This window comes from Budorcas taxicolor, chromosome 1, assembly GCF_023091745.1.
Source record: "Budorcas taxicolor isolate Tak-1 chromosome 1, Takin1.1, whole genome shotgun sequence".
Lineage (NCBI taxonomy): Eukaryota > Metazoa > Chordata > Mammalia > Artiodactyla > Bovidae > Budorcas > Budorcas taxicolor.
This window is the reverse complement of record NC_068910.1, coordinates 118,599,863-118,625,578: the sequence shown is the minus strand read 5'-3', so window position 1 is coordinate 118,625,578 and position 25,716 is coordinate 118,599,863. Positions and strand designations below refer to the sequence as shown.

At 39.4% G+C, this 25,716-nt stretch overlaps 1 protein-coding gene across 1 annotated transcript in view; it reads left to right on the top strand.

Annotated features, from left to right (window-relative positions):
- Positions 1-25,716, top strand: part of MORC1 (MORC family CW-type zinc finger 1) — a 160,836-nt gene that overhangs the window by 15,974 nt on the left and 119,146 nt on the right. The window contains exons 6-7 of the mRNA XM_052644965.1: positions 3,095-3,254; positions 5,037-5,142. Coding sequence (XP_052500925.1) covers positions 3,095-3,254; positions 5,037-5,142 — 266 coding nt within the window. The remainder of the gene's footprint in view (positions 1-3,094; positions 3,255-5,036; positions 5,143-25,716) is intronic.

The window sequence follows — 25,716 nt, the reverse complement described above, 5'->3', positions numbered from 1 at the left end:
TAATTTTCTTATCCTTTTTCTCCTGTCTTCCATCCTTAAATTATTGTTTTGTTTTCTGGGAGATTCTCTAACGTTTATCTTCCAACCCTCTTATAGACATGTTTTGTAATCATGTTCTTTATTTCTGAAGAGTCTTTTTAGTATCTCAGTATTCCTTTTGAAAGATACATAGTTCTTATTTCATAGATACAATATTTCTGCTTAGAGCTCTGAAGATATTAACTATGATTAATTTTTTCCTCTGAAATTTTCATTTTCCTCTTACAGTTTCTGTTACCACTGAGTTGTTTTGTTTGTGCTTGTTTATTTGGTCTCTGTCACATTAGAGACTTTTCTTAGATTACTGTTAATCTGGAGTACTTTAATATAGAATATAGTTCAGTCGCTCAGTCGTATCTGACTCTTTGCAACCCCATGAACTGCAGCACGCCAGGCCTCCCTGTCTGTCACCAACTCCTGGAGTTTACGCAAACCCATGTCCATTGAGTCAGTGATGCCATCCAACCATCTCATCCTCTGTCGTCCCCTTCTCCTCCTGCCCTCAATCTTTCCCAGCATCAGGGTCTTTTCAAATGAGTCAGCTCTTCGCATCAGGTGGCCAAAGTATTGGAGTTTCAGCCTCAGCATCAGTCCTTCCAGTGAACACCCAGGACTGATCTCCTTTAGGATGGACTTGTTGGATCTCCTTGCAGTCCAGGGGACTCTCAAGAGCCTTCTCCAACACCACTGTTCAAAAGCATCAATTCTTCAGTGCTCAGCTTTTTTTATAGCCCAACTCTCACATCCATACATGACCACTGGAAAAAGCATATCCTTGACTAGATGGACCTTTGTTGACAGAGTAATGTCTCTGCTTTTTATTATGCTGTCTAGGTTGGTCATAACTTTCTTTCCAAGGAGTAAGCGTCTTTTAATTTCATGGCTGCAGTCACCATCTGCAGTGATTTTGGAGCTCAAAAAACTAATGTCTGACACTGTTTCTACTGTTTCCCCATCTATTTGCTGTGAAGTGATGGGACTAGATGCCATGATCTTAGTTTTCTGAATGTTGAGCTTTAAGCCAACTTTTTCACTCTTCTCTTTCACTTTCATCAAGAAGCTCTTTAGTTCTTCTTCACTTTTTACCCTAAGGGTGGTGTCATCTGCATTTCTGAGGTTATTGATCTTTCTCCTGGCAATCTTGACTCCACCTTGTGCTTCCTCCAGCCCAGCGTTTCTCATGATGTACTATGCATATAAGTTAAATAAGCAGGGTGACAATATACAGCCTTGGCATACTTCTTTTCCTATTTGGAACCAGTCTGTTGTTCCATGTCCAGTTCTAACTGTTGCTTCCTGACCTGCATATAGATTTCTCAAGAGGCAGGTCAGGTGGTCTGGTATTCCCATCTCTTTGAGAATTTTCCACAGTTTATTGTGATCCATACAGTCAAAGGCTTTGGCATAGTCAATAAAGCAGAAATAGATGTTTTTCTGGGACTCTCTTGCTTTTTCCATGATCCAGCAAATGTTGGCAATTTGATCTCTGGTTCTTCTGCCTTTTCTAAAACCACCTTGAATATCTGGAAGTTCACGGTTCACATATTGCTGAAGCCTTGGTTGGAGAATTTTGAGCATTACTTTACTAGCGTGTGAGATGAATGCAATTGTGCGGTAGTTTCAGAGAAGGCAATGGCACCCCACTCCAGTGTTCTTGCCTGGAGAATCCCTGCATCGGGGGAGCCTTGTGGGAGGCCGTCTGTGGGGTCACACAGAGTTGGACATGACTGAAGCGACTTAGCAGCAGCAGCAGCAGTGTGGTAGTTTAAGTATTCTTTGGCATTGCCTTTCTTTGGGATTGGAATGAAAACTGATCTTTTCCAGTCCTGTGGCCACTGCTGAGTTTTCCATATTTTAAGGTTAGTCCAATAAAATGCCAGTTGAAGGCTCTGAGAGTGTGGCTGGGGCTTGGCAGCCATACAGGTCACAATACATTCCAGGCCGTTTTATTGAGAAATCTTCAGTGTAATTTTCCTTATGTCTTTCCCTCTGGGCTGGTCAGCTATCTCAAAGAAGACTCCTACAGTCTTGTACCTGAAGGTCTAGCTGGCAGAAGCCGGGAGCCAAATGAGAGAAGAGATCTGCAGTTCTCAGCATCTAATATGTGTACTTTCATTGAATCCCTCTGATCTCAGTAATGGTTTCCCTGGTAGCTCAGCTGGTAAAGAATCCGCCTGCAATGCCATGGAGACCCTGGTTTGATTCCTGGGAGGAGGGATAGGCTACCCTCTCCAGTATTCATAGGCTTCCCTGGTGGCTCAGAAGGTAAAGAATCTGCCCGCAATGCGGGAGACCTAGGTTCTATCCCTGGGTTGAGAAGATCCCCTGGAGGAGGGCCATGGCAACTCACTCCAAAATTCCTGCCTGGACAATCCGCAGGCAAGGGACACAGGAGCCTGGTGGGCTACAGTCCATGGGGTCCCAAAATGTCAGACACGACTGAGTGGCTAAGCACACAGTCTCAGTAAGGTCACCTGCCAACTGTGCCTGACATATCCTCTAATCCAGACGTGCTCTGTTCCACTCTTTGCAGCGAGTAAACATCCATCCCTGTGGAGGAGAAGGAGGAGCTAACGCCAGATGCGGAGCTGGACTAGTTGTTGCTCTCTTCTCCTTTTACCTCCACCTCGAGAGCTAATTCATGCCATCAATCTCTGAGACTTTGAGGGGGCTCTGAATTGTAAATCAGTCTGGTGCTTCTCATTTCTGGCATGGGCTTTGGATTGGTTACTTGGATATGCTGTCATACTTTTCAACTTCTGAAATGCTGATACTATTATTCCCTCTGCCATTTGACCCATAATTCCGTAGGGGGCTGAGGTAGATTCCATCAGTCACCATGTTCTGTAGTGGAACATTTTAGAATAAAACTCTTAAGTATACACTTTTGTTCTGTGCCTCTTCCTTATCAAACTAGAATACCTGGGGCAAGTACACTCTTAACCTAGTGTTGTATAATTTGGCTGGATTGTAAACTGACTTAGGGTCAGACAAAAAAAAAATGATGGTTTTTATTTGTGTATTTCATAGTAAATTGATGTGTTTTTTTTAATAGGTTGTGGTTCCAATACCTTCATGGTTAACAAGAACCAGAGAATCTGTCACAGATGATCCTCAAAAATTCTCAACAGAATTGTCTATAATTTATAAATATTCTCCATTTAAAACTGAAGCTGAATTGATGCAGCAATTTAATGTGATCTACGGCAAGTGTGGTAAGATCATCACAACCCTGAAATTTTAATGTGGAAGTGTTTGTTTTCAGTGTCGTACAAAAGACTGTAAATATGATTTCATACTTGTTTCTATTTAAAATGCCATGTGGAATCTCAAATGGGGGCAGTTATTCATTTTATTTATATAAATTTTGTCTTAGAGAATCCAAACAGGAATAACTCTTAAGTCACTGGCACTGGGAGAAATGTTTGTACTTGTAAGAGCCTGGTGAAACCGGCTAAGGAGAGGTTGACCCAGGCTGTGATCATAGGGAATCACAATCTCTGTGCCAGAGACAACCTCTCTCCCCATCTCTCCATGTCAGGAGATGCTTTACCACAGCATCCAAGACTAGATGACCCCAGGGTTTATAAGAGAGTTGGCAGTTTATGAAGTAACAAGTCCAGGCTCCTGTGCCAGTCTTTCTCCAGACTTCTACCACTTTTCATATCTAGAAGCAAAAAGGTTCCTGCTCTAGATAAAGCTATTTGCATTCTGCTTTTTCTAATGTTAACGTGCAAAATTCTATTCTGTTTATATTAAAATTCTGTTTTGTGTAATGTTTATAGAAAATTTCTCCTCTAACTTGTGGCAGTTTGTTTAAAATAATGTTTTATGTCATCCTTTTCCCTTTATCATAGAAGAAAAATAATGGCACTTAAATATTCATTTCATTAAGATACATGGTATACTTTAAAGATGGTTAATGTATAATTTCTTTAGTTGCCTTCTAACTGTGAAATACTGATGTATATACTACTGAAAGATATACTATTTCCTGAACACTTTCCTAAATGCTTTATAAAAATTAACTCATTTAATCCTCAAAACAACCCTTGTGTTTTAAGTGCCTCGTGAGCTCCATCATATAGATTAGGACACTTACCTGAAGTCATTGTGATAGCAAACGGCTGGTCCAGGGTATTGACACATGCGTTTAGGCTCCCAAGTCCAAGTCCAGACTCTCCGTCACTCTGCCGTTCTCCCCTCCATTTTAGTATTACCGAAAAGAGTAGTGTAATTGGTTGTTCTTCAGATTTCTCTGACAGTGCTATTTGCCTTTATATTATAATCAACTTTATAAACAATTTGGATTGTTTTTGTTTACTGTGCTTTAGAGCAGGGATCAGCAAGCTAGGGTCAAATCGGCCCCATGGCTGTTTTTCTTAATTAACATTTACTGGAACATAGCTACGTCATTCATTTGTGTATTCCCTGCAGCAGCTTTTATACTACACTGTAGAGCTGAGTTATGAGTAGTTGTAAGAGGCCTGCAAAGTCCGCAATATTTGTTTTCTGGCCCTTTACAGAAAAAGTTTGCCAACGCCTCTGTTAGTGTCTACTTCATATTTATACACATTTATGCAAAAACAATACTTCAGATTTATACAAATGGTAAAAATTCATCTTTGTTCTTATGTGCATTGATTTCAGTTCTGGCAATGAGAGTTTTACTTATAATACAAATTTGGCTCCGGCTTCTAACAGTTTTTATAATGCAAATTGTGAAAAGAACCCACACTGAAAGACATAATAAGTTGGATAGTTAAAAAGAAGCACAATGCTATAGAAACTCAATGCTCTTTGGCAGAAAGTGGAATTTACTATAAGACATGTATAAGACATATATATTGGAACTTACCAAGGCATTTTATTTACTGAAGTACAAAAGAAAATTTAGTCTATAGCAGGCTTAATTCCCTAGGTGAGATAATAGCACCATGAATAATGCTTAGTGTAGTTAAATATTGACAAAAGTCAAACATCTATTTTTCCACTAGGTACTTTGCTGGTTATATATAACTTGAAGCTTCTGCTTAGTGGAGAACCTGAGTTGGATGTTAAAACTGACAGAGAAGATATACTGGTGGCTGGGGCTCTTGGAGAGTGAGTAATATGAGTGTTTGTCAGAACATGTGTCAATGATGCCAGTGAACTGGGGTTAGGAAACCTGCATCCTGGTTCCAGGTCGGAGGCCACTGGGCCTCAGCACTAGAGCCATTCATTTTACCCCAATTACAGATAAAGTATGTTAGGCTGGACCACTAATTCCCAAATCTGGCTGAGCCTGTGAGACAGCTTCTTGAGAAGTACAAGATCCTGTCTTATACCACATCTACTGAGTCAGAATCTCTGGATATCAAGCCTAGGAATCAATATTTTTCATATGTTTCAGAGGTGATTCAGAGGAATATCACTGAATGATAGTTCAGAATGGTCCTATGAACTGCTTACTTGCAGTTTATAAATAAATAAATGGATATTCACTTTTCTTGGCTATTGGGGATCCATAGGGAACAGAATGAGAAATTAGTAGGGGGCATGGGTGAAAAAGTATGGAGAAATATGAAATAGTGATTAAACCTAGATTTCTCTAGAGTAACTTTGTATTTCACTTTGTATTTAAAACTTATTAGCAGACAAATTGGGAGAGTAGCATTGACATGTGGAGAAGGCAATGGCACCCCACTCCAGTACTCTTGCCTGGAAAATCCCATGGACGGAGGAGCCTGGTAGGCTGCAGTCCATGGGGTTGCACAGAGTCGGACACGACTGAGCGACTTCACTTTCACTTTTCACTTTCATGCATTGGAGAAGGAAATGGCAACCCACTCCAGTATTCTTGCCTGGAGAATCCCAGGAACGGGGGAGCCTGGTGGGCTGCCATCTATGGGGTCACAGAGAGTCGGACACGACTGAAGCGACTTAGCAGCAGCAGCAGCAGCATTGACATGTATATACTACCAAGTGTGAAATAAGTAGCTACTGGGAAGGTACTATGTAACACAGGGAGCTGGGCTCAGTACTCGGTACTGAGCACCAGTCTTGGTGTGAAGACCTCGAGTGCTGGCATGGGAGGAAGGGTCAAGAGAGAGGAGATATATGTAAACATATAACTGATGTATTTGTTGTACAGCAGAAATGACTGTAACATGTAAAGCAATTATATTCCAATAATAAAAAACTTTTAATGAAAGAGGAAGAAGGAAAAAAAAGCTTATTAGCTTAAACCTTTATTCTGTTAGTGTCAGAATGCTACAGTTAGAAGGGATTTTAAAGGAATTTAATCTGGACTGATTTATTTAATGAACAATTGTGGTTCAGTAGAAATATAGTGAAAGCCAAAAATATGAACAATGTATGTCATCTTAAATTTATGAGTAGCTGCATTAGGAAAAGTAAAAAGAAATGGGTATAATTAATTTAACAATGTTTTTATTTCATCAAATATATATAAAATCTTATAATTTCAATTTCAGTATGCAAAATATTAAGACATTTTCCATTCAATTTTTTCCATTCCAAATCTTTGAAATCCAGTGTGGTTTACATGTGTACCACATATCAGCTTGGACTAGTGCTCAATAGCCATGTATGGCCAGAAGCTAAGGTATTGGACAGTGAAGTTTTAGACTTAAGATATGGACGGAGGAGCCTGGTAGGCTGCAGTCCATGGGGTCGCTAAGAGTCAGGCACGACTGCGTGACTTCATTTTCACTTTTCACTTTCATGCATTGGAGAAGAAAATGGCAACCCACTCCAGTGTTTTTGCTTGGAGAATCCCAGGGACAGAGGAGCCTAGTAGGCTGCCATCTATGGGGTCGCACAGAGTCGGACACAACTGAAGCGACTTAGCAGCAGCAGCAGGAGCAGCATTGAGACCCAAGTAAGCACATCAGCTCAGACAACTTTTTCTTTTTCCTTGGAGGGGAAATTTTGAAAGTTCTTTTCCCAGTTAGAGACTTTAACATATGATAGCCCACTTTAAATTATCCTTTCTGTATTTTTCTAATGTATATTTTTTTCCCATCTCATTCTAAAATGTGGAATTCTCCTTTTACACAGAAATGAAGGTTTGTTTGTTTGTTTTTTTAGATATCCAACTTAATTACTGTTCTGCAAGTGTTGGGAACCCCTTTGCCGACATTAACATGCCAATATCAGAAAGGGCGCCCAGAACTGTTACTGGCACCTTCATTACTGTCTCCTCCTCTCTTGCTGGCCTTTTCCTCTACTTAAGAACTGGTTCCAAAACCAATATTTCATACTACTTAACAGCTTTGAGCTCAAATTTTCAAACAGTTATCTGTCAGAATGCCTTAGCCGTTCAACACTAGCATTAGGAAATAACATACGATTAGAAGAATAATTTGACAGCTAATTCTTCGGGGAAAATTCCTACTGTTCTCAGATTGTTTAATGAAGCTAGAAGCTTCTTAAGGCATTTGCTGTGCTGTGCTTAGTTGCTCAGTCATGTCCGACTCTTTGTGACCCCATGGACTATAGCCCCACAGGCTCCTCTGTGCGTGGGGATTCTCCAGGCAAGAATACTGGAGTGGGTTGCCATAGTCTCCTCCAGGTGGGTCTTCCCAAGACCAGGGATCAGATCCAGGGCTCCCACATCGCAGGCAGATTCTTTACCATCTGAGCCACCAGGGAAGCCCTCTTAAGGCACTTAGGCAGTTAATTACAAAATAAAGAAAATGGATCAGACCTAGGAAATATACAGTTTCACTTTGGAACATGGACCACCCTGCAATTTTTTATTTGATTGATTTTTCAACAAAATGTTTCACATTTCAATCACAAGATAAGTTTTCTAAAGACAAGATGGGATTTTATGAGGAAGGATTTATTGTAAAGAGGTGGCATAATTTCTGCACCAAAGATGCAGTACATTTCATGGTTTCTTTTGTAAGTACCAGCTGGTGCCAAGTAGAGAGAGCAATACTACTTCCTGGGAAGGCAGTAATAATGCCACAGTTTTCTCTTCTAAAAAGTCAGTGGATTCTGACAATAAACATCTAATTCCTCTTCACTAACGGATTAGTAAAACCATTAAAGCTTGAGGCTGAAAGAATGCATCTGGTCCCAGATGGATCTTTTTTTGACTCTTCCATTTATGACTTCTGATCTTTGAACATCTAATCAAGTACAGTTTACATATCTTGGTTTTAAGAATAAGTGGTTTGTAATAAAACAACTTTTTCACTATTTCTTTCTGTTCTGGCTATGGTATCTCTTTGAAGCCACAGGGCATGATTTGACATCTGTCCAAAAACAAGTTTCAAGGTTTTGAACTAATTTTCACCTTTAGCCTTAGATGATGAGGTCCTGCCAATTCTGAAAATAATTTAATTTTCTACATAGGAATAGGAAAACCCAAGTTTTCAGGCTTCGTTTGGCTTCAGAGAATTGATTTTCTGGTATAATTTATTTTCTTCCAATTTTTCTTATTGTAAAATCAAAAGTAAAACAATATTTTAAAACTTTTTAAGGAAAAGAATTTCTATATCATGATTATTAATTTATATTTGTCCATTCTAGTGTTTTTAAGTGCAATTTTTCAGTTTTCTTTTTTCATTTATGATTTGCTTCTAAACTTTATTCTAAGTTATATGTATAGTCTTAATAAGCCTCGTTTCATGATTTCTTGATAAGTGGCCATTGCATTGATTCATCATAAGTTACATAACAATTCCTGCATTTTTGTATAGTAACATTAATCTCAGTGTTTCAAATTATTTGTGGGTAAAAGAGTCGGACACGACTGAGCGACTGAACTGAACTGAACTGAACTGAATGTTGAAATAAACTTATTTGTAAATGTGTATTTTTTTTTTGAATTATTTTCTTAAGGCAGATTCCCAGGAAGGGAACCAGTGAGTCAAAGGATCTGAACTTTCATACAGTTCTTGTGAATATTTGGCATCACCAATATTTTATTATTTTAAACTTAGCAATCAGAATCCTTTGTCATTTTACCTTGGGCTGAGGCTCTAACAGTAGTAATCTGACCATTGTCAGGGCCTTGTTTCAAGATGACAATAGCCTCATGAAAACTTCATTAAGTGTGATGCTCAAGCACAGGGAGGTGGCTTGTGCTTTGGCAGTATCAGTCTAAAGATAAACTGCTTCCACTTAAGAAAAATTATGTGTAGATATGTAACAGTCATCTCACAATTTCAGAATGCAGATGAGGCATAAGTTTGAATTTAATGTGTGATATATTAAACTGGGGTTTGGATCTGTGATTGTCGTATGTGGAGAGTGCAAGAGAGGGGTGCAGAGGTTCCAGGGCAACATGCAGAAAGAGAGTTGTAGCTACAGAAAAAGAATAGTGTTGAATTATATCATGTTAAACTTAGGCAGAGTTCTCGAAAGGGAAGAAGATGGTATGAAATGTAGTTTCATAACAAAATAAAATTTGGAACAAAATGGAGGGGCCGGAGAGGGCTGAGAATACTAAATATTAAAGAAATAAAAGTGAACTAATAACAGAAAACAAGGTGTCTCTTTTGGGCCTGTTTGTTTAGACAAATTTTTAAAAATTTATCATCTATTTTTAGCTGTGCTGTCTTTGCTTTGTGCGGGCTTTTCTCTAGTTGAGGTGAGAGGGGGCAACTCTCTAGTTGTGTTGTGGGGGCTTCTCCTTGCTGTGGCTTCTCTTGTTGTACAGCACAGGCTTTAGGACCCGTGGGCTTCGGTAGCTGTGACATGTGGGCTCAGTAGTTGCAGTTCCCAGGCTCTAGAGCACAGGCTTCATAGATGTGGTGCATGGGCTTGGTTGCTCTGCAGCATGTGGGATCTTCGCAGATCAGGGATTGAACCCACATTTCCTGCATTGACAGGTGGATTCTTTACCACTGAGCCACCACGGACACCCCAATTTTTGTTTATTAATTTATGTTATGGTAGTTTTTGGAACTCTCAACCAAGTCCCACACCTCAAACCTTTGTAACATTTTCTCCCACCAAACTGTTTTTTTTCCTTGAAGTAGTCTATTTGTGCAGAATAGAATCAAGACAGAATCAAGTTAATCCATTTTTACCTTCTCACTGGTGGTTGTTAGTAACCTTTAATCACAGTCACACATATTATTAAAATTAAAAGTCATTTTCAAAGGTTATATATTGATGGAGGGTAGTAGGACTAAGAAAGTGCAAGATGACAGGCTGGTGGAAGGTTTTAAAATGAGTCAGTGCCCATCATTAACCTCATATGTGGTTAGTGTAAATTGGCATATACAAAATCTACAGCATTGTCATTCTGCTTTGACATTCCTTACTCAGAGAGTTTATGTAGATGGTGTGGAATTGCAGTTCTGTAATTTGGATGTTTTAAATTTCATTCATAAGACATGCAACCTTATTATGTGGATGTGTCAGTAGTTCAGTTGTGTCTGACTCTTTGTTACCCCATGGATTTGTAACCTTCCAGGCTCCTCTATCTGTGAAATTCTCCAGACAAGATTACTGGAGTGGGTTGCCACCCCCTTCTCTAGGGGATTTTCTCAACCCAGGGATAGAACCCAGGTCTCCCACATTGCAGACAGATTATTTACCATCTGAGCCACCAGGGAAGCCCATTATGTGGATACTGGTATGAAATTATAATTTTATAATAAAGACTTTTCCAAATTGGCTGGCATATAGAGTGTAGCACTGTCACAGCTTCATCTTTCAGGATTTGAAACAGCTCAACTGGAATTGCATCACCTCCACTAGCTTTGTTCTTGGTGATTGCTTTCTAAGGGCCATTTGACTTCACATTCCAGGATGTCTGGCTCTAGATGAGTGATCACACCATCGTGGTTATCTTGGTTGTGAAGATCTTTTTTGTACAGATCTTCTGTGTATTCTTGCCACCTCTTCTTAATATCTTCTGCTTCTGTTAGGTCCATACCATTTCTGTCCTTTATCGAGCCCATCTTTGCATGAGATGTTCCCTTAGTATCTCTAATTTTCTTGAAGAGATCTCTAGTCTTTGCATTCTGTTGTTTTCCTCTATTTCTTTGCGTTGATTGCTAAGGAAGGCTTTCTTATCTCTCCTGGCTATTCATTGGAACTCTGCATTCAGATGCTTATATCTTTCCTTTTCTCCTTTGCTTTTCTCTTCTCTTCTTTTCATAGCTATTTGCAAGGCCTCCCCAGACAGCCATTTTGTTTTTTTGCATGTCTTTACCATGGGGATGGTCTTGATCCCTGTCTCCTGTATGATGTCACGAACCTCATTCCATAGTTCATCAGGCACTCTATCTATCAGATCTAGTCCCTTAAATCTATTTCTCACTTCTACTGTATAATCATAAGGAATTTGATTTAGGTCATACCTGAATGGTCTAGTGGTTTTCCCTACTTTCTTCAATTTGAGTCTGAATTTGGCAATAAGGAGTTCATGATCTGAGCCATAGTCAGCTCCTGGTCTTGTTTTCCCTGACTATATAGAGCTGCTCCATCTTTGGCTGCAAAGAATATAATCAATCTGATTTCGGTGTTGACCATCTGATGATGTCCATGTGTAGAGTCTTCTCTTGTGTTGTTGGAAGAGGGTGTTTGCTATGAGCAGTGCATTTTCTTGGCAAAACTCTATTAGCCTTTGCCCTTCTTCATTCCACATTCCAAGGCCAAATTTGCCTGTTACCTCAGGTGTTTCTTGATTTCCTACTTTTGCATTCCAGTCTCCTATAATGAAAAGGACATCTTTTTTGAGTGTTAGTTCTAAAAGGTCTTTGTAGGTCTTCATAGAACCATTCAGCTTCAGCTTCTTCAGTGTTACTGGTTGGGGCATAGACTTGGATTACTGTGATAATGCATAGTTTACCTTGGAAACAAACATTCTGTCATTTTTGAGACTGCATCCAAGTACTGCATTTTGGACTCTTTTGTTGACTATGATGGCTACTCCATTTCTTCTAAAGGATTCCTGCCCACAGTAGTAGATATAATGGTCATCTGAGTTAAATTCACCCATTCCAGTCCATTTTAGTTCACTGATTTGTAGAATATCAATGTTCACTCTTGCCATCTCCTGTTTGAACTCAGCAGAGGCCACAGGACTGGAAAAGGTCAGTTTTCATTCCAATCCCAAAGAAAGTCAATGCCAAAGAATGCTCAAACTACCGCACAATTGTACTCATCTCACATGCTAGTAAAGTAATGCTCAAAATTCTCTAAGCCATGCTTCAGCAATACGTTAACTGTGAACTTCCAGATGTTCAAGCTGGTTTTAGAATAGGCAGAGGAACCAGAGACCAAATTGCCAACATCCACTGGATCATGGAAAAAGCAAGAGAGTTCCAGAAAAACATCTATTTCTGCTTTACTGACTATGCCAAAGCCTTTGACTGTGTGGATCACAATAAACTGTGGAAAATTCTCAAAGAGATGAGAATACCAGACCACCTGACCTGTCTCTTGAGAAATCTGTATGCAGGTCAGGAAGCAACAGTTAGAACTGGACATGGAACAACAGACTGGTTCCAAATAGGAAAAGGAGTACGTCAAGGCTGTATATTCACCCTGCTTATTTAATTTCTATGCAGAGTACATCATGAGAAATGTGGGGCTGCAGGAAGCACAAGGTGGAATCAAGATTGCCAGGAGAAAGATCAGTAACCTCAGAAATGCAGATGACACCACCCTTATGGTAAAAAGTGAAGAAGAACTAAAGAGCCTCTTGATGAAAGTGAAAGAGGAGAGTGAAAAAGTTGGCTTAAAGCTCAACATTCAGAAAAAGAAGATCATGGCATCTGGTCCCATCACTTCATGGCAAATAGATGAGGAAACAGTGAAATCAGGGTCAGACTTTATTTTGGGGGGCTCCAAAATCACTGCAGATGGTGACTGCAGCCATGAAATTAAAAGACGCTTATTCCTTGGAAGGAAAGTTATGGCCCACCTAGACAGCATTATTAAAAAGCAGAGACATTACTTTGCCAACAAAGGTCCGTCTAGTCAAGGCTATGGTTTTTCCTGTGGTCGTGTATGGATGTGAGAGTTGAACTATGAAGAAAGCTGAGCATTGAAGAATTGATGCTTTTGAACTGTGGTGTTGGAGAAGACTCTTGAGAGTCCCTTGGACTGCAAGGAGATCCAACCAGTCCATTCTAAAGGAGATCAGTCTTGGGTGTTCTTTGGAAGGACTGATGTTGAAGCTGAAACTCCAATACTTTGGCCATCTCATGCGAAGAGTTAACTCATTGGAAAAGAGTCTGATGCTGGGAGAGATTGGGGGCAGGAGGAGAAGGGGATGACAGAGGATGAGATGGCTGGATGGCATCACCTACTCGATGGACATGATTTTGAGTGAATTCTGGAAATTGGTGATGGACAGGGAGGCCTGGCATGCTGCAATTCATGGGGTTGTAAAGAGTCGGACATGACTGAGTGACTGAACTTAACTGAACTGAATAAAAACTTTGCAATTACATGTAAGATATGCCAATGAATCCTGGATCTGTGTATTAGTTTTTTTTACTACATCTCATTCTTACTTGTTTACCTGGTGGTTCATCACCTGTTCCAGGAGCATTAATCTTTGGGGAAGAGGATTGAGTATATATGACGGGAGGGGCTTCAAGTAGTATACATATATTAATTTATTGAAAACCAATCGAACTTCATAGACATACAGATCAGTGTAATAGTGCTTCCTCATTTTCCATCCCAGTTCCTTTTAAATTCTGCACCTTGAGTTTTTAAATATATCATCTAGTTTTCTTCTCAGTAATTGTCATTTTGTATTAGATTTAACACAGATTTTTCTTCTTCTTTACCTTTTTTTGAAATAATTTAAATTTTTCAAAAGGTTTGCAAAGATAATACCAAGAATTCCAATGTACTTCACTACAATTCCACAAATGTTGGTATTTTACCACCCTTGCTTTATCTTTCAACCTCTTGCTCTTCCTCTTTTTATATGTAGTTTGGATCCTTGGGTTCTTTTTTATTCTTTCTATTTTCAGGATCATAATCTGTTACTATCTATATAAATTATTTGGCTGCTGCTAAGTCACTTCAGTCGTGTCCAACTCTGTGTGACCCCACAGACAGCAGCCCACCAGGCTTCCCCATCCCTGGGATTCTTCAGGCAAGAACCCTGGAGTGGGTTGCCGTTTCCTTCTCCAGTGCATGAAAATGAAAAGTGAAAGTGAAGTCGCTCAGTCGTGTCCTACTCTTAGCGACCCCATGGTCTGCAGCCCACCAGGCTCCTCCATCCATGGGATTTTCCAGGCAAGAATACTGGAGTAGGGTGCCATTGCCTTCTCTGAATTATTTGGCTAGACGTGTTCTAAATTTGGCTTTGTCTAGTGGAGCCTGTTCAAGCTGAATCTTATGTTCTTTTCATGTCACCATCATTTTAAAACACTTTTGTACTTGCTGGATCCACAAGATGTTCTGGGCTCATATTACTTTCCTCTTTTCCCTGACGTAGCACTGCAGTCATTTCTCCAAGAGACCCTGGTTCCCTTTAGAAGATAATGCTGCACTTCATTCTAAAAGATGACTTTTAAAAATGCTATACCTTATTTTTGAAATGACTGTATAGTGATCACTTACTATATATTGGTATATAACAATTTTGTGTAATATTCAGTTACTATACACTACAGTATAATGTGTGGGTTTAATGTATAATGTGATGTTATATATCAATGCTCCTCAACTGATTAAACTTCATTTTTTCACTCTTCAACAATGCTGATTGTTTTATTTTAGGGCACATGTACAAATACTTCTTTGGCACTCTTAGAAAAATTATTGCTAGATTAAGTGGTAGTAATTTTCAATTTAAATAGTGCTAAAGTGCTGTGTGAAAATGCTTACATTTCTATACACCTAACCAATGGTCTGAATTTTCTCAGTGCCCTGATTCTCACCATGATTTGATGTAATCAATCTTTAAAAATGTTGCCAAGTAGCAAATTCTTAGAACCTAGGCAAAACTCATGAAACAGATTTCTTCACAGCTCACACAGAAAAACCAACTATGCTGACATCTTTGTCTCACAGTTCTAGCTTCTAGAACTGTGAGATAATGAATTTTTGTTAAAAAAATTTAGCAGGTAGATTAAATATTTCTTTGCACTCAAGATTCCTCCTAATTATTGAAAAAATTGAGTATATTTTCATGTTTTTTGGACACTTATTTCCATAATTTGCTTGTGTGTTTTGTTTATATTTCTTTTATATAGTTTTTCTTGTTAATTTTAAGGAATATTCAATGTAGTATAGCTATTAATGCTTTGGGTGTTAAATATGAAGAAAACATTTTCCTAGTCTGACACTCTTCCCAGGTGGTACGGTGGTAAAGAATCTGCCTACGTGTAAGAGAAGCAAGAGGCTAAGTTCAATCCCTAAGTCAGGAAGATCCCCTGGAGGAGGAAATGGCAACCCACTCAAGTATTCTTGCCTGGAGAATCACATGGACAGAGAACCTGGTGGGCTACAGTCCTTGAGGTTGCAAGGAGTCGGACACTACTGAGTTGACTGAACACACACAGACTGACACTTGGCCTTTTTTAAATTGAAACGTTTATTGAGATATGTATAGACTCACATGCAGTGATAAGAAGCAATACAGAGAGGCTGTGTACCCTTTCCCAGTTCCATTCAGTTCAGTCGCTCAGTCATATCCGACTCTTCGCGACCCCATGAATCACAGCACGCCAGGCCTCCCTGTCCATCACCATCTCCCGGAGTTCACTCAGACTCACGTCCATCGAGTCCATAATGCCATCCAGCCATCTCATCCTCTGTCATCCCCTTCTCCTCCTGCCCCCAATCCCTCCCAGCATCAGAGTCTTTTCCAATGAGTCAACTCTTCGCATGAGGTGGCCAAATTACTGGAGCTTCAGCTTTAGCATCATTCCTTCAAAGAAATCCCAGGGTTGATCTCCTTCAGAATGGACTGGTTGGATCTCCTTGCAGTCCAGGGGACTCTCAAGAGTCTTCTCCAACACCACAGTTCAAAAGCATCAATTCTTCGGTGCTCAGCCTTCTTCACAGTCCAATTCTTACATCCATACATGACCACAGGAAAAACCATAGCCTTGACTAGACAGACCTGAGTCGGCAAAGTAATGTCTCTGCTTTTGAATATACTATCTAGGTTGGTTATAACTTTTCTTCCAAGGAGTAAGCGTCTTTTAATTTCATGGCTGCAGTCACCATCTACAGTGATTTTGGAGCCCCCAAAATAAAGTCTGACACTGTTTCTACTGTTTCCCCATCTGATTCCCATGAAGTGATGGGACCGGATGCCATGATCTTCTTTTTCTGAATGTTGAGCTTTAAGCCAACTTTTTCACTCTCCTCTTTCACTTTCATCAACAGGCTTTTTAGCTCCTCTTCACTTTCTGCCATATGGGTGGTATCATCTGCATGAGGTGATTGATATTTCTCCCGGCAATCTTGATTCCAGCTTGTGTTCCTTCCAGCCCAGCATTTCTCATGATGTACTCTGAATATAAGTTAAATAAGCAGGGTGACAATATACAGCCTTGACGTACTCTTTTTCCTACTTGGAACCAGTCTGTTGTTCCATGTCCAGTTCTAACTGTTGCTTCCTGACTGCATACAGATTTCTCAAGAGGCAGGTTAGGTGGTCTGGTATTCCCATCTCTTTCAGAATTTTCCACAGTTTATTGTGATCCACACAGTCAAAGGCTTTGGCATAGTCAGTAAAGCAGAAGTAGATGTTTTTCTGGAACTCTCTTGCTTTTTCCATGATCCAGCGGATGTTGGCAATTTGGTCTCTGGTTCCTCTGCCTTTTCTAAAACCAGCTTGAACATCAGGGAGTTCATGGTTCACGTATTGCTGAAGCCTGGCTTGGAGAATTTTGAGCATTACTTTACTAGCATGTGACATGAGTGCAATTGTGTGGTAGTTTGAGCATTCTTTGGCATTGCCTTTCTTTGGGATTGGAATGAAAACTGACCTTTTCCAGTCCTGTGGCCTCTGCCGAGTTTTCCAAATTTGCTGGCATATTGAGTGCAACAGTTTCACAGCATCATCTTCCGGGATTTGAAACAGCTCAACTGGAATTCCATCACCTCTACTAGCTTTGTTCGTAGTGATGCTTTCTAAGGCCCACTTGACTTCACATTCCAAGATGTCTGGCTCTAGATTAGTGATCACATCATCATGATTATCTGGGTCTTGAAGATCTTTTTTGTACAGTTCTTCTGTGTATTCTTGCCACCTCTTCTTACTATATTCTGCTTCTGTTAGGTCCATACCATTTCTGTCCTTTATCAAGCCCATCTTTGCATGAAATATTCCCTTGGTATCTCTAATTTCTTGAAGAGATCTCTAGTCTTTCCCATTGTGTTCTTTTCCTCTATTTCTTTGCATTGATCGCTGAAGAAGGCTTTCTTATCTCTTCTTGCTATTCTTTGGAACTCTGCATTCAGATGCTTATATCTTTCCTTTTCTCCTTTGCTTTTCGCCTCTCTTCTTTTCACAACAGTGTAATATCATAACGAGGATACTGACATTAATATAATGAACAAACTTTGATGCAAATCCACCAGTGCATCAGCACAAGGTGCTTTCTTTTGCTTTTAATTAACACACACCTCCTTTCCTTTTTCCCCACTTGACTTGTTTTTAAGATGTATATATTTTTTTATTGATTTTTGACTGCTGGGTTTCATTGCTGCGTGCAGGCTTTCTCCAGTTGCATCGAGCAGGGGCTGCTCTCTAGTTGCAGTGCGTGGTCTTCTCATGTGGTGGCTTCTCTTGTTGCAGAGCACTGCCTCTAGGTCATGGGGTCTTCAGTAGTTGCAGAACCTGGGCTCAGTAGTTGTGGCTCCTAGGCTCTAAAGCATAGGCTCAGTGACTGTGGTGTGGAGGGTTTAGTTGCTCCATGGCGTCTGGAATCTTCCTGGACCAGGTATCGAACCTGTGTCTCCTGCGTTTGCAGGCAGATTCTTTACTTCTGAGCCATTAGGGAAGCTCCACCCTTGACTTTTAACATTGTTAGTATTGTCCTTTGTCTTACAGAAATTTTTGATTTTTTGAGGTCAAATCTGTTGATACTGATACTTTCCTTTCTCTGTTTCTTTTGCATTCTGAACTCAGAAAGTCCGTCCTTAGCCAAATATGTTTTCTTATCATTTCTTTTAATATTTGTAATTTATTTCCATATAGCCTTTTAATCCATCTGGGATTTATTTTTGAAGTTTGTATGCATGGGGAAGGATAGATTAATTTTGTGCTTTCCTAAAGGATATAGAATTTAAAAAATAATCCGGCCTTTTTTATTTATTTGAAGTGTATTATTAATATAAACTAGATTGCCACCATTCATGGATCTATTTCTAGACAATCTGTCCCTTTTCACTGATATAATTTTTTATTCCTGCTCCATTAGAATTTCTTAATGGAGGCATTTTGTTATTTGGTAAGACTACCCCTAAACTTTTAAAAAATTGCCTTACTTGTAGATGTTCATTTTTATATGAATATTTAAAATAAGCTTTTCAAGTTTTATTACAAAAAATTCTTGGGTTTTTTGCTGGTAGTCCATTGCATTTATGGATTAATTGGGGGAGAACTAGCATATTTATGTTTTGGTCCTTATTCCTGTCTACTTCTATATAGTTGAGTGGAGTTTTATAACAGCACAGTATATCATACTAATTAAGAACAGAGCTTTGGTAGTTAGATTGAGTTCAATTTATAGTTCTACCTGCTGTGTTTTTATGGGGAAGATAGTTAACCTCACAGAGCCTCAATTTACTCATTTGTAAATGATAATGATAGTAATGGTATTATATCACAGGGTTGTTGTGAAGATTAAACGATATATGATGTAAAAAGTGCTTAAATTCTTCTTTGGCACATTGTACATACCCAGCAATTGTTGGCTATTATTATTTCTTCACTTAAGTCTTGTATATTTCTTGTTAGGTTTATTTTTGGGCATTTTCTGACTCTTATTAGCATTCAGCTAAGACATTTTTTTCTTCATTGCTTTTTCAAATTATTTGTTAGTTTACTGATGGTGAAGCATTGACTTTTTGCCTGTTGATTTTAAATCTCATCATTTACTGAACTATTTTATTCTAATAGTTTTCAGTTAAATTTTATATGTAGTTTTTATTTTTAAACAATGATGGTTTTATGTCCTCATTTCTGTTGTTCATTCGCTAAGTCATGTCTCCTTGCAGCCCCATGAACTGCAGAATGCCAGGCTTCCCTGGCCTTCACTGTCTCCCTGAGTTTGTTCAGACTCACGTCCATTGAGTCAGGGATACCTTCCAACCAGCTACTTATTATTTCTTTATTCCCTGTTTTAACTAATTAGCTAGTTAAATAGAAGTGGTAATAGCAGACATGCTTTTTTGTCTTGTTTTTGTCTTAATAGAGTTTTTTTACACTTGACTATTAGGTGTGATGATTATTCTAGTTAGTATTCCTTTGAATCAATGCCTTTTCAGTTTCAGGAAGGCAGTTATTTCTAGTTTATTGAGTTCCTTTTCTTTTTTACATCAGAAAATGGGTATTAAATGTTAGTCAGTGCTTTCTGATATCTGTTGAGGTGATTTAGATTTGTTTTTCTCCTTTAATCTGTTAAAGCAATGTGTTATTATATTCAAGTTTATAATGTTGAACCATCCTTGCTTTGTTTAAATAAGCCCAACTAGTTTATGATGTATTATTCACTGTGTTAATTTTGCTAGTATTTTTTTAATGTTTCTTTGTCTCTATGTTTACATATGAGATTGCCTATAATTATGCTTTTATTATCCTTATCTTACTATTGGTGTATAGCCTATAGTAGAATGAGCTGGAAAGTTTTTCACCTCTTTTGTTATCATATAAGAAATGAATCACCAGTCTAGGTTCAATGCAGGATACAGAATGCTTGGGGTTGGTGCACTGGGATATCCCAGAGGGATGGTATGGGGAGGGAGGTGGGAGGGGGGTTCAGGAGTGGGAACTTATGTACACCCGTGGTGGATTCATGTTGATGTATGGCAAAACCAATACAGTATTGTAAAGTAAAAACTAAATAAATAAAATTTTTAAAAAATGAATCTTTCATTTACCTATAGGTTGGATAGAAGTTCCCTGAAAATTTTGTGGTCCTATTACTACTTTTGTTACTTTTATTACTTTTCAATTGGATTATAACTGTTAATCTATTCAAAATTTAAAATTCTTAGGGCAAATTTATTATTTATAATTTCTTATTAAAAATACTCATTTTGTTTAGATTTTCAAATTTGTTGATATGGAGTTTTATGTAAAATATTCTTTTTTTTAATTGAAATATAATTGTTTTACAGTGTTGTATTAGTTTCTGCTGTACAGCAAGGTGAATCAGTTATGGAGTGAAAGTTGCTCAGTCGAGTCCGACTCTTTGCAACCCCAGGGACTATACCAGTCCATGGAATTCTCCAGGCCAGAATACTGGAGTGGGTAGCCTTTCTCTTCTCCAGGGGTTCTTCCCAACCCAGGGATTGAACTCGGGTCTCCTGCATTGCAGATGGATTCTTTACCAGCTGAGCCGCAAGGGAAGCAGGTATATGTATATGTGTATCTTCTCCCTCTTGAGCCTCCCTCCCAACCCCCTCACCAATCCCACTCCGCTAAGTCATCCCAGAGCACCAAGTTGAGCTTCCTATGCTATACAGCAGCTTCCCACATACGGCAGTGTATATATGTCAGTGTTACTCTCTCCATTCGTCCCACCCTCTCCTTCCCACCCTGTGTCCACAAGTCTGTCTCATCGTCTGTGTCTCTATTCATGCCTCACAAATAGGTTCATCAATACCATTTTTCTAGATTCCATATATATGCATAATTGTATGATACTTGTTTTTCCCTTTCTGACTTACTTTACTCTGTATGACAGACTCTAGGTTCTGCCACCTCACTAGAACTGATTCAAATTTGTTCCTTTTCATGTCTGAGTAATATTGCATTGTATGTAAGTGTAACACGTCTTAATCCGTTCATTTGTTGCTGAGCATCTAGGTTGCCTCCGTGTCCTGGCTATTGTCAATAGTGCTGCAGTGTACATTGGGGTGTATGTGTCTTTGTGAATTATGTTTTCAAATTGTGAGGGCTTAATCGCTCCTGTAGCATTTTCCCCTTTTTTTAGGGGCTAGGATCGTATAACCATTTTCATCTGGCCTATTGTGCATGTGATTTCCTTGTACCCATGTTGCTTTCAGTTACTTATTATCTTCTTAACATATTCAACCCTTATGATACAATGGAAGAAAGCATGGACTCTTGTCACAGATTCATGACCAAAAAAAGGCATGTCATGGAATTGACTGCCATCAAAAGGGCCTTTCATACCCCTGGAATCCATCACAGTTCCAGATCTCAGGCAACTAGAGGAACCCATCTGACAAAGCAGTTCTGAAAGCAGTGATAGAATACAGAGTCACAGAGTTGAAATTTTGTACTAAGTAATGTTTTGAAATTAGGTGACATATTGCCAGTGTATTTCTAAATTGACAGTCATTGGGCAGCATTCTGTAATGTCTCCAGTTTATGTCTTAACTGAGCTGCCTGGGAACACATCAAAAGTTACAGCTTCAGATTGTTATAATGTGCTTCTTACTGTACTATGGTTATAGTAGAGGCACTTTCATTACTTTGCAAAGCTTATAACTTTCCTTTTAAATTACCTCTTTGAGTTGACATTTCTCTTAGGTATAATCACCCTAAGGTTAAATTTGGTTATCCCCTTTATAGTTCAGAACTTAAACTAGTTAAAAATCTTTATGCACTTCTGTATATTCAAGATAATTTAGGCTTTGTTAGTTTCAACTTCAAAAAATCTTCAGAGATTTTTTTAGGGACTTTGGCAGTAAATTTAGAAAAGTGTCTTGGTTATAACATATAATGTTTTCATGAGTAGAAATATGGCACCTCTGAGATATTCCAGAAGGGATCTAATTTAGTCCAGTAGCTGGATTTTAGAGTCATTTTCTGAACTGCGGAAGGATACCCACTCCAATATTCTTGCCTGGAGAACCCCATGGACAGTATGAAGAGGTAAAAAGATATGATGCTGAAAGATGAGCCCCCCAGGATGGGAGGTGTCCAATATGCTACTGGGGAAGAGTGGAAGGTGATTACTAATCCTCCAGTAAGAATGAAGCAGCTGGGCCAAAGCAGAAATGATGCTCAGTTGTGGATGTGTCTGGTGGTGAAAGTAAAGTCCGATGCTGTAAGGAACAATATTGCACAGGAACCTGGAACATTGGTTCCATGAATCAAGGTAAATTGGAAGTGGCCAAGCAGGAGATGGCAAGATTGAACACTGGCATATTAGGAATCAGTGAATTAAAATGGATGGGAATGGGTGAATTTAACTCAGATGACCATTATATCTACTACTGTGGGCAAGAATCCCTTAGAAGAAATGGAGTAGCCCTCATAGTCAACAAGAGAGTCTGAAAATGCAGTACTTGGGTGCAGCCTCAAAAACGATAGAATGATCTCAGTTCATTTCTAAAGCAAACCATTTAACATCATAGTAATCCAAGTCCATGCCCCAACCGCTGATGCCAAAGAAGCTGAATGGTGCTATGAAGACCTACAAGACCTTCTAGAACTAAGACCAGGAAAAGTTGTCTTTTTCATCAAAGAGGATTGGAATACAAAAGCTGAAAGTCAAGAGATACATGGAGTAACAGGCAAGTTTAGGCCCTGGAGTACAAAATGAAGCAAGGCAAAGGCTAACCGAGTTTTGGCAAGAGAGCATGCTGGTCATAGCAAACACCCTTTTCCAACAACCCAAAGAACTGATACCTTTGAATTGTGGTGTTGGAGAAGACTCTTGAGAGTCTCTTGGACTGAAAGGAGATCAGATCAAACCAGTTAATCCTAAAGGAAATCAATCCTGAATATTCATTGGAAGTACTGATGCTGAAGCTGAAGCTCCAATACTTTGGCCACCAGATGCAAAGAGCTGACTCATTGAAAAATATCCTGATGCTGGAAAAGATTGAAGGAAAAAGGAGAAGGGGACAGCTGAGGGTGAAATGGGTAGATAACATCACCAACTCAATGGACATGAATTTGAGCAAACTCTGGGAGATAGTGGAGGACAGAGGAACCTGGTGTGCTGCAATCCATGAGATTGCAAAATGTCAGATCCAACTTAGCAACTGAAAAACAACAGAGACTCCTCTGTTGTTCATTCTAAATTAAACCAAGGAAGTCCTGAATAATTTTCACTTATTTGGCAAATACTTATTGATGAGGATGATAGCCTCATAGAGGATACAGTCTGATGGGGATACAGTAGGTAAACAGGCAGTGACAAGACTAAGTGGTGTGCATGCATGCTCAGTAACTTCATTTGTGTCTGACTCTTTCTGACCCGATGGACTGCAGCCCGCCAGGCTCCTCTGTCCATGGAACTCTCCCACTCCAGTGGGCTGCCATGCCTCCTCCCAGGGGATCTTCTCCACCCGAGGATCGGACCCAGGTCTCCTGCATTGCAGGCAGATTCTTTACTGCTGAGTCACTGGGACGCCCAGGTGCTCTGAAAAGGAGGCACAGAAGGAGGGAAGCACTGGAAGAGAATGAGTCACCCAACCTTGGGGAGTGAGGGAAGACAGCAAATGACATCTCCTGAAGCGTGAAGAGGAGGTAACTGAAAATGGCCAACGAATTAAAATGTGCCAAGCCTTGAGGATTATAAAGCTTGATCCCATATCTGGAGAAGTCAGTAGTCCTGAATGGCTAGACTGAAGCTGGCGGGAGATCAGGCTAGAAAATTAAGTGGGGTCAGGGTCATGAAGGACCTTAAGAATCATATAAAAGCATTTGAAAATGACATTGATTGGCCTATTTCATATACAGATTTCCTATTTAGCCTTCTTTTTCTATCACTGAAACATCATAATAGCATAAGAATTATTGCCATTCTGTTAGTCACAAGTGAATGGGAAGTTAATATTAAAAGGTTTGTTTACAAGATTGACCCTTGGCTGGCTTCTGGAAACTTAGCTAGTAAATAGTCCCCCATCACTGATACAGAACTTTCTCTAACAGGTAAAGGTGGCTCACTGTGTACAGACTGTGCAAATAACCTGATTTATTCTGAAGATCTACATTATTTCTGGGACCCTAGAATTTTAATACATGCCAGGCAGAGGGTGCTTATATGACCAGCCCCAGGGAAAAAAACAAAGACAGAGACAACAAAGACAAAAAACCTTGAGTACTCACTCTCTTAACGGGCTTCCCTAGGCAGAAGCATCACACACATGTTGCTACATATTCACAGCTGCAGAAGAGTATTGTCTGTCTGACCCTTCATGAGAAGGAGAGAACATGAGAAAGCCGGCAAAGATTCTTCCAGACACCATTATCTTTTCTGCAAGAGTTCCTGTATATCCTGATACATCTCCATGATGAATCTTAGCCTTGAGTACAGTTATATGCTAAGTCCTGTGAGACTTTCTAGTGTATTCCCCTCATCACAGAGGAAGGGCTTGAGGATCCCCTATACACGTGCTGTGAATGTTCATTGAATATTTATTGAATGAGTAGAAAATGACCTATTAAGAGGTAGAAGGATTCGTGTCCTTATTTTATATTTGTGTGATGTTTTTTTAATCAAAACTTGTCTGACTCAGTTTGATCTCTTACCATATTTCTCAAATTCTCAAACTTGGCTCTGAATTACTTTTGACTTTTACCTTCAAATGACAGAGAAGTGTTAGCTTTGAGGAAAGTTAAAAGAATGCTTCTAGCTGTAGGGGCAATTTCAAATTAGGAGATCCAGAAAGGATTTGAATAATGGGAAAAGTACTCAGAATTTTTATAGTATCCCAGGGTGACTTTTTTTTTGTTTTTTCTTTACAGGTGAGGACTTAACTTGCTTGTGCAGCTTCTGGTATACTAATAATCAACTTCATTATTGCAGTGCTATTATACCTTCATGCACACAGCCTTTCTTGTCACATTAAAGCTACACTCATATTTGCCATTTAAAGACCACTGCAATTAACCTTGGGTTTCCCTGGTGGTTCAGATGGTAAAGAATCTGCCTGCAATGCAGGAGACCCACATTCGATCCCTGGGTCAGGAAGATCCCCTGGAGAAGGAAATGACAATCCACTCCAGTATTCTTGCCTGGAGAATCCCATGGTCAGAGGAGCCCGGCGGGCTACAGTCCATGTGGTTGCAAAGAGTCAGATACAACTTAGTGACTAAACAACAGCCATGACTAGATACTTTCATATAATTAACATTGGGAAATTCTACTGAAGGCTTACTTTAAAAGAATTTATTTTTAAACAATTAATGGATTTATAATGAGCTTCAAATCCTGCCTGGAGGAACTTTCAGCCAACCAGGAAATCCTTAGACTGCAAGCCTGTGAGCTTTGTCGTCATTTTTATAAATTCCTTAGAGTTCTGTTCTTTCTCGCTGAGTAACTGCCAACATTGTGACCCACTGAGCAACAACACCCCCACCCAGACAGGCTTTATATTTCTTTTCCATCAGCTTGCCTCCCTCTGGACTGAGGTGGGATTGTAAAAATGATAGGGTTACCACTCCCTGCTTTCTGTTTGTGCCTTATGGCCTTCATAGCAGTCTTTTCTTGGACCTAGTAGATGAAAAGTGCTACTTCTTCAGCATGGCTAGGCCTTTTTTGATCTTTATTTCTTGTCTGTTTGGAGAGGATT